The sequence below is a fragment of the Lolium perenne genome, chromosome 4 (assembly GCF_019359855.2).
Source record: "Lolium perenne isolate Kyuss_39 chromosome 4, Kyuss_2.0, whole genome shotgun sequence".
In the NCBI taxonomy this organism is placed as follows: domain Eukaryota; kingdom Viridiplantae; phylum Streptophyta; class Magnoliopsida; order Poales; family Poaceae; genus Lolium; species Lolium perenne.
In genome coordinates this window covers 324,386,808-324,396,196 of record NC_067247.2, presented here as the reverse complement: position 1 = coordinate 324,396,196, position 9,389 = coordinate 324,386,808, and the positions used below count along the sequence as shown (strand labels likewise).

Here is a 9,389-nt window from a genome sequence, read left to right as displayed (position 1 = left end):
GCCTGGCCCGGTGGTCGGTTCGTCTGGTCACATCAATGTTCCCCCGGATCCGGTGCGGTAGTGGGCGACGTGGTGTGGCCGTTTTCGGTAACCGTCGTGGACGTGGGAGGAGTTACGGCGCAGTTACGGCGCAGTAAATCCGGCGACGTGGGAGGAGTTACGGCCCACGACCGCCACTTGGAGGCCAACCGCCCGCGTCGGGTGGCTATAAATGCCGCGGGGGGGCGCCCCGAGGCGGCCACTTGCCATTTCTTCTTCCTCGCACTCTTGCCCCCATCGCTATCCTCTGCGCGCTCGAGCTCGCTGCTGCTCCGGCGAACATCTTCCGCTGGCGAACTCCGGCGGGCGAATCTCCACCGATCCGCCGCCGCCACCCCGCCAATCCGGCGCCACGGGGCCGCGCGTCTCGACGGAGCGTCCTCAGCCGCCGCTGTCGCCGCCGCGATCGCAAGGTTCTTCCTCGCCGTTCAGCCTCTCCTGGTCATCTTCTTCCTCGACCTCGTCAATGGCGTCCCCCAGTGGATCGTGGAGGGGCTCCTACATGCGGGAGGACGACATCGAGCGCCTGGTACGCCTCCGGCGAGTCCCGCAGTCGGTCATCACGCGGGTGCCCGGCGAGGAGACGGAGCCCGAGCCGCGGCCCGGCGAGCGCGTCGTCTTCGGCGCGCACCTCGACCGCGGGCTGGGTCTGCCGGCTTCGCCGTTCTTCCGGCAATTCCTCGACCACTTCGGCCTTCAGCCGCACCACCTGCCGGCCAACGCGTGCGTCCTCCTGAGCTGCTTCGTAGCGTTCATGGAGGCTTACGCCGGCTTGTGGCCCGACATCGACTTCTGGAGCCGGCTCTTCTTCTTGAAGGCGCAGACCAACGACGGCCGCCTGCGAGCCTGCGGCGCCGCCTCGATCTACACCCGGCCTGGTACGCCTTTCCCCAAGATCCCCACCGTCGACTCGGTGAAGAACTGGCAAATGTCATTCTTCTACGTGCGCAACGAGGGGGAGCTCGTCGACCGGATCAACCTGCCGGAGTTCAATCCGGCTCCTCCAGTCGGCCGGATCAACTGGAGCCACAACGCCCGCTCGACGGATCCGGACGCGGAGGTGAACCTTCTCTGGGATCTCCTGGCGACAGCCACCGCTGGCGGGCTGACTGCCGAAGATCTTCTCTGCACCATCGCCGAGCGCCGGGTGCTGCCGCTCCAGATGCGCACCCACAAGATTGGGCACATGTCCGGCCGGTTCGATCCGAACCGGACGTCCAAGGTGCCGCTCACCAAGGCCCAGGTGGCCAGCCGGGTGAACCACATCACCAAGGCGAACCTGGCGGAGGACTGGAGCTACGGGCTGGTGCCCTGCGACAGGAACCATCCACCGGCGTGGGTAAGCTTCGTGTCTTTGCCATTTTCCGGCTTGCGGCTGCGAGGCCGACTTCCTTTTTCTTCTGCCGACTTCCGGCTATGCTCATGTTTTTCTGTCTTTCTAGGTTTTTGAGCGCCAGAACGCCGAGGACGGCGACCTGGCGACGAAGAGGTGGACGCCGGATCTCGTCGATCCGGCTGACCAAGCCGGCGACCATGCCGGCGACGACGACCTGCCGCAGGCGCCTGATCTAGGCGGCCAGGGGGAGCACAATCCGCCCCCTTCACCAGAGCACCAGGAGGAGGAGGAGCCGGCGACGTCCGGCACGGGGCCAATCCCCGCCGTGCCTCTGCGCACGAGGCCGCCAAGCGCCACGGCGACTTCGGCGCCCAAGGGCACGAAGAGAGCCGGCTCCACCGCCGCCGCGGAGTCGAGGGCGAAGAAACAGCGCCGGCATCAGCCGAAGAAGGTCCCGGAGCAAGCCGGGTGAGTTCTCTCTCTCTTTTTCTTGTTTGATTCCTTTTCTTTCCTTACTTTTATGCTTATTATCTTTCTGTTTATCCGGCTAGGGCCCCTATCAAGTTTGCCCAGGGCGGCGGCTCCCGGCAAGCTCCGCGCGTTGTGTCGCCGCTTCCGCGCCAGAGGAGGGAGCAGACGCCGCAGCCTTCCTCGCGCGCACCTACGCCGCCGCCGCCTGCGACAGGGGCTTCTTCCTTTGCCGTGCCGCTGGCCTCCGCGCCAGATCGCGGCACGCGGGTCGAGCCAACGCGGCAGCCGACGCTGGACGACATGTTCCCGCGCCGGACGCCTCTTCTGGACCCAGCCGCTGGGGCCGGGCGGGGCATGCCGCCTTCGGCCGGGGCCGGAGCCGGCGGGGCTGCTCCTAGGACTGGCGCTGGCAGGGCCGCGCCGCCTGCGGCCGGAGCAGGCAGCAGGCCCACCGTGGTGGAGTTGGACGAGAGTCCGGAGGGCGCCCTGTGCGCCGGAGACGATCGGGCCGGCTGGGCCATCCGCTGCGCCCGGAGCGACGCCGCCGCCGCAGCCGACGAGGGACGAGCCGGCGCGCACGGAGGGCGCCGACTCGCGCGCGCTGGTGAGGACGGAGGGCGCAGCGGGCCCGTCTGAGGGCCTTCATGTGGCCAAGGGTGCCCGGCTGGTGGCTGTGCCGTCCGCCTCCGACTCCAGCTTCGGCTCGGCAGGAACCATGGAGAGGGCATGGCATCAGGCGAACTCCTGCGAGGTACTCAGCCGGGAGGGGCAGCCTGGCACGGCGCCCATGAAGATGCTTTTCTCCGGCTATCGGGCCAGCCTCAAGACCAAGGCCGCCGAGACCCTTGCCCAGCTGGCGACGCTGGAGGATGCTGAGAAGGTGTGTTTTCTTTTCTTTTGCAATTTTCTTGTCCTGGTAGCCCTCCGAGACGTGGGCCGGCTGCCTGAAGCCAGTCCAGGTCTTGTCTAAGCAACTGATTCTTTCAGACGGTTGAGGAGCGGCGCACCTTCTTGTACAACCAGGTGGTGACCAGCTACCACAAGGCTAAGATCGAGCGAGCCGGCTTGGCTCGCGAGCTGGAGGCTGTCAAGGGTAAGCTCTATGCTTCTTTTCGACTTGATGTCTTGTTTCTTTTTTAATCTTGGTTGGCTGACATTTCTTTCCAGCCGCCTCGCAGTTGAGGCCGCCAAGGTCCCGCAGCTGGAGTCGGATCTCCGAGCCGCTCGCGCGCAGTGCGCCGAGAGCGAGGAGGCGGGCCGATCTGCCGCAGCCAAGCTCAAGCTGGCTGAGCAGGAGCTGACACGGCTGCGCCTGCTGGAGAAGAACCACATCACCGAGCTCAACTCCCTCAGGACGGCGGAGAAGGAGAAGGTGGATGATCTGAGCCGGCGGCTGTCGGAGGTGGAGAAGCAGCGGCTTGTGCTGCAGGAGGAGGTCACCGCCAAGTCCACGGAGCTGACGGCTACCGCCAAGCGTTGGACCGACGATTTCAGCGCGCTTGATCGCGGCTTGGCGGGTGAGTGCATCTTTATGTTCCTTCCCTTTGCCGGCTTTCGGCTGTCGGCTGCCGATTTTCGTTGGTAGCCGGCAGCAGAAACTTCTTATTTCTTCGCTACCCTCATCTTCGGGCTGGCGGCAGTCGGTTCTTGCCGGCTGCCGCCAGGCTTTTCCTTTTGGTTTAGGACTTCGAAAATTTGCATTTTTCAGCTTATTTCGGCTTTGATGGTTTCTGACTTGCTTCTTCTTCTTGCAGCGGCCTTCCCGGAGACGCAGGAGGCGGCTTTGGCAGCCGTTGGCGTCGCGCGCGATTCCAGGAGGCGGGAAACCGGCGAGGGCAGCTCGGAGTACTTCTCCATGGAGGACCATCTGGCGTCCATGGCTGCCCGCATCGAGCCCGTCACCAAGCTCGGCTGGGAGCTGCGGAAGGCGGCCGAAGAGCTGGTGCCCATGCTGTGGCCTGGGGAGGCGGCGCCGCAAGACATCTCCGGCCTCATCTCTTCGATGGAGCGGGCGCCGGACCGCTTCCTCGACTGGAAGGAGTCGGCCACGCGCGCCGGCGCCGACATGGCGCTGTCCTTCGTCCTCTCCTGGTACAACGAGGTGGACCTGGGGCAGCTTGAGTTCCGGCGAGCCGGCGTGGAGGACAAGCTCCCGGCTGAGCTCAAGGCCGCCCGCCTTGCTCGAGCCAGCACCATCGCCGGCTTCGTCGACAAGGCCCTCTTCGTCGCGGACCCGAACCCTCCTCCATCCGATGAAGAATACATGGATGATGAGGAGGCGGAAGACGTGCCTGAGGACGACCCGGCCGCCGGCTCCACTGATGCCCCTCCGGCTTAGATTTCCTGCTTTTCAGTTGTTCTTTTGCAAGACAGTTTATTAAATCCCCGGGATGCCGGGTGCAGATGTAAGACAATATTATCGCCTTTTAATTATGCCACACTTTAATGTGTTTGTTAACCAATTATGTGCCGAGTTGCTTTCTTTCGACTCGTTCGCTTTTTTCCATCCGCCCCACTCTTTGGCTGTGCCCTTGCCGGTCGTACGTCCGACTTGCGGTCCGTCGCCGGATCAAGAGCGGGCCGCTGGGTGAGGCCGATAGTATTTCAGCCGAACGAGCTGAATTTGGCAATCCGGCACTTATATGAAAAGTTGCAAGTCAACTCGCTTTTACTCTTTCCCTTAGTCGTTTTTCGCGTGCCGGCTCCCTAGGCCTTACTCCCGCCAGCCGGACAGCCGGGTTGCGGTCTGTAGCTGGTCGGAAGCCGGCTGTCGGAAACCGGATCACGTTACTGAGCCGACCGCGTGAGAGGGTTTAAGCCAATTGGCGAAACAAAGTAAAGTATGCGAAAAACTTGTCGGAAACAGCGCTCTTGGCGCAAGCTTTTTCATAACTCACAAAGGGGATACAAGGGATACATACATTCCTGCTCTCATGCGTAAAATGGGCGGAGTAACCTGACATTCCAGGGACGTTTAGTCTCCTCGTCAGCCTTGTCCGGCTTGTTTTTCTTAGCCTCTTGGGCATCTATGAGATAGTAGGAATCATTGCCTACTGCCTTGCTCACGATGAAGGGACCCTCCCATGGGGATGACAGTTTATGCTGTCCGGCTGTCCGCTGGATCAGCCGGAGCACTAGGTCTCCTTCTCGGAATGCTAAGGGCTGGACCCTCCGGCTGTGATAGCGTCGGAGGCTTTGCTGGTAGATGGTAGATCTAGACTCAGCCAGCAGCCGGGCCTCTTCGACCAGGTCGACTCCATCTTCGCGAGCTTCTTTGGCTTCGGCTTCTGTGTAGAGCTTGATCCTTGGTGCGTCGTGCTCGATATCAGTCGGCAGGACGGCTTCGGCCCCGTATACGAGGAAAAATGGTGTGAAGCCGACTGAGCGATTTGTCGTTGTGCGCAGGCTCCACAGCACATTGGGCAGTTCTTCAATCCAGCAGCCGGCTGTTCGCTCGAGCGGCTCCACCAGCCGGGGCCGGATGCCGGCTAGGACTAAGCCGTTAGCCTTTTCCACTTGTCCGTTGGACTCTGGGTGTGCCACAGAAGATAGGGCCATCCGGATTCCCATTTCCCCGCAATAGCGAGAGAAGATGCCTTGGGAGAAGTTGGTGCCGTTGTCGGTGATGATGGTGTGGGGGTAGCCGAATCTCACAATGATTTCCTTGAGGAATGTGACGGCTGTGGACCCGTCCAGTTTCTTGATTGGCTTGGCTTCGATCCACTTGGTGAATTTATCAATCATCACCAAGAGATGTGTCATGCCGCCTCGCGCTGTTCTGAATGGGCCCACCATATCCAAGCCCCATACGGCAAATGGCCATGTGATGGGGATGGTTTTCAAGGCGGAAGCCGGCTGGTGTCTTTGCTTTGCGAAGCGCTGACAGCCGTTGCACTTCTTCACCAAATCTTCTGCGCTCGAGCGCAATCGGCCAGTAAAAACCGTGCCGGAAGGCTTTGGCCACTATGGCTCTGGATGAGGCGTGATGTCCGCACTCTCCTTGATGGATTTCCCGTAGGAGTTCAATCCCTTCAGCCGGCTCGACGCACCGCTGGAACACCCCACTTACGCTGCGTTTGTACAGCTGGTGGTTGATGATGGTGTAGGCCTTGGCCCTTCTCTCAATCTGCCTGGCCTGGACTCTATCATCGGGCAAAGACACCGTCGGTGAGGTAGGAGAGGAATTCTTGTGCCCATGAAGGTACGCATCTTATCTCGAATACGCTGACCAACAGGGCCTCCTGCGTGGGAGCTTCCGGATTCGACTGCATGGTCGCCGGGTCCGGCTTGCTAGCCGGCGGGTTCGGCTTGCTAGCCCCCGAGTTTGGCGATGAAGCCCCCGGGTTGGACTGAGAAGTCCCCGGGTTCGGCATGCTAGCCGGCGGGTTTGGCTTGTTAGCCCCCGACTTGGGCGATGAAGCCCCCGGGTTGGACTGAGCAGCCCCCGGGTCAGCCGGCACGAATATTGAATCCGAGTCCGGTGACGGTATGATGGACGGCTTCTTGAGAACCGCCAAGGCGACACCCGGCGGGATGGCTTGCCGGGTTGAGCCAATCTTGGATAAGGCATCAGCCGCCTCGTTGTTTGCTCGTGGCACGTGGTGGAATTCGCAGCCGTCGAAGAAGCCGGATAGCTGCTGGACATGGAAGCGGTACGAGGCCATATTGGCGTCCTTCGCGTCCCAGTCGCCAGATGCTTGCTGTATGACCAAGTCGGAGTCGCCGAAGCAAAGTATGCGACGCACGCCAATCTCCTTGGCCAGCTTCAGCCCATGAATGAGCGCTTCATATTCCGCCACATTGTTGGATGCGGCGAAGTGGATCTGCAGGACGTAGTCCAGCCGGTCTCCCTTGGGAGAGGTGATGACGATGCCGGCTCCCAAGCCGTTGCGCATCTTCGAGCCGTCGAAGTGCATCTTCCAATGCGTGGAATCCGGCACAGGCGGCAAGTACTGCATCTCAGCCCAGTCGACGAAGAAGTCCGCGAGGATCTGCGACTTGATGGCTGTGCGTGGCTCGTAGAGGATGGTGTGGGCGGCTAGCTCCAGGGCCCACTTGGCAACCCGGCCGTTGGCATCCTTGCTGCCTATGATTTCCGCCAAAGGCGCTGTGGCAACCACCCTGATGGGATGTTCTTGAAAGTAATGCTTGAGCTTCTTGGCCGCCATGTAGACGCCGTAGGTGACCTTCTGGTAGTGGGGGTAATTTTGCTTCGACTGGGAGAGCACTTCGCTAAGGTAATAGACTGGGCGCTGGACCAGCTGCTCCCTGTTGCCGGCTTCTCTGCGCTCCACCACCAGGACAACGCTAACCACCCGGTTGGTGGCTGCGATGTACAACAGCATCGGCTCCATTGAAGCCGGCGTTGCAAGGATTGGCGCGGTTGATAGCACGCGCTTCAGGTCACGGAAGGCCTCATCCGCCTGCGGTGACCAGACGAACTTGTCCGCCTTCTTCATTAGTTGATACAGGGGCAGTGCCTTCTCCCCCAGCCGGCTGACGAAGCGGCTCAAGGAGGCCAGGCAGCCAGCAAACTTCTGGACGTCCTTGAGGCACTGCGGCAGTTCCATCTTCTCCAGGGCGCTGATCTTGTCCGGGTTGGCTTCGATCCCTCGCTGAGAGACGAGGTAGCCAAGGAGCTGGCCAGACGGCACGCCGAATGTGCACTTGGCCGGGTTGAGCTTCATCCGGAATCTTCTCAGATTGGTGAAGGTTTCTCTCAGGTCATCAAGGAGGGTAGTCGTCTCCTTGGTCTTGACAACGACGTCATCCACGTATGCGTGAACGTTTCTGCCGATTTGATCCTGCAAACACTTTTGCATGCACCTTTGGTAGGTGGCGCCTGCGTTTTTCAAGCCGAATGGCATAGTCGTGTAGCAGTAAGCCCCGTACGGGGTAATGAACGAAGTCTTTATTTGATCAGCCGGATTCAAAGGAATCTGGTGGTAGCCTGAATAGGCATCTAGGAAAGACAACAGTTCACAGCCGGCAGTCGAGTCTATGACTTGATCTATGCGCGGCAGGGGGAAGGGGTCCTTCGGGCACGCCTTGTTCAGCTGGTGTAGTCGATACACATGCGCCAGAGCCGTTCTTCTTCAAAACCAGGACCGGGTTCGCCAACCAGTCCGGGTGCAGCACTTCCATGATGAAGCCGGCAGCTAGGAGCCGGGCGATTTCTTCACCGATGGCCTTCCTTCGTTCTTCGGCGAAGCGCCTGAGAGGCTGCTTCACCGGCTTGGCTTCAGGCCGGACGTGGAGGTGGTGCTCAGCCAACTCCCTCGGCACACCCGGCATGTCTCTTGGAGTCCATGCGAAGATGTCCCGATTCTCACGGAGGAAGCTGGTGAGCTCGCTTTCCTATTTCTTGTTCAAGCCGGCACCGATGGTGACGAACTTGTCCGGCTGCGCCGGGTCCAGGAGGATCTTCTTGGTGTGGTCGGCCGGCTGGAAGTGAGTCGTCCCAGCCGGGTTGCCTGCAGCCGGCATGTCTGTCTGCGCGGCTTTGGCGAGGGCAACGGCGTCGTGGATGAGCTGCTTCTCGGTGGCGATGACCAGCGTCTGGGCCATCTTGGAGCTCTGCGTGGCGCAGTCCATGGAGCGGCGATAGTCGCCGGCTACGGTGATGACCCCCTTGGGGCCAGGCAGCTTCATCTTCAGGTACCCATAGTGGGGCACCGCCATGAACTTGGTCAGGGCCGGCCTGCCCAGGAGCGCGTGGTAGGGACTCACGAGGTCCACCACCTCGAACTCGATTCTTTCGGTGCGGAAGTGATCCGGCTGCCCGAACATCACCTCCAGCCGTGATCCGGCCGATCGGCTGGCAGCAATGGCCTGGCACGATGCCGTGGAAGACGGTGGGGGTGGGCGCAACTCGGCCTCCCGGATGCCCAGCTTGCGGGCGGTGTCGCGGTAGAGGATGTTGATGCTGCTGCCGCCGTCCATGATGACGCGCGAAAACGCACGCTGCGCCGGGTTGTGCCGATGGTGGGGTCGAGGACCATGGCGTAGCTGCCCGGCTTCGGCAGACAGCCGGTGTGTCACGGCGATCGAAAGTGATGGCCTGCTCGACCGGTTTAGGTACTGGGGACCGGCGGTATGACCGCGTTGACCTCGAGGGAGCGGCGCTCTTGGCTCGTCCTGTCCTCGGGCTCGGAGGTGAAGATGATGTAGGTGGCGTCTTCGGCCAGATATCGGCCGCCATGGTGCACTTGGTTAGCCTCGTGGTGCTCGAGGTTGGCGTTCTCTGCGCCGGCTGGGCCACCCGGCCCGCCGGCTGGTGGAGGCGGGGGTGGAGGCGGTAGAGGTTCACCGCTTGTCAGCCGCTTCATGAAGTGGCAGTCGCGGGTGGTGTGGTTGGAGGGGTTCTTGCCGCTGTGGTACTTGCACGGCGAGTCGAGCATTTGCTCAAAGGTGTACTTCGGCTTCCACTGCCGGTCTTGCTTCTGGCGGCGGCTGCCGCCTGCCGCGTTGTCTGCCACGGCGGCTACGTGGGCGGAGCCGTACCGGCGGTCCGGCTGGTCGCTGTGACGCTTGCCGCGGTAGT

At 61.7% G+C, this 9,389-nt stretch overlaps 1 protein-coding gene across 1 annotated transcript; it reads left to right on the top strand.

Moving 5' to 3' along the window:
• The first annotated feature begins 541 nt into the window (after positions 1–541).
• On the top strand, positions 542–4,300 carry LOC127349076 (uncharacterized). The gene is made up of 7 exons (XM_051374870.2): positions 542–568; positions 1,482–1,843; positions 1,927–2,327; positions 2,383–2,726; positions 2,834–2,939; positions 3,025–3,363; positions 3,601–4,300. The coding sequence occupies exons 1-7, from the start codon at positions 542–544 to the stop codon at positions 4,182–4,184; spliced, it is 2,163 nt and encodes a 720-aa protein (XP_051230830.2). The 3' UTR covers positions 4,185–4,300.
• Positions 4,301–9,389: the final 5,089 nt, after the last annotated feature.

Excerpts from the sequence above, each read along its gene's own strand:
- LOC127349076 (XM_051374870.2), top strand. The coding sequence starts at position 542 with ATGCGGGAGGACGACATCGAGCGCCTG. Across the intron at positions 2,328-2,382 it reads GTTGGACGAGAGTCCGGAGG|CGACGCCGCCGCCGCAGCCG; the intron begins GCGCCCTGTGCG and ends CTGCGCCCGGAG. Across the intron at positions 2,940-3,024 it reads CGAGCTGGAGGCTGTCAAGG|TTGAGGCCGCCAAGGTCCCG; the intron begins GTAAGCTCTATG and ends GCCGCCTCGCAG.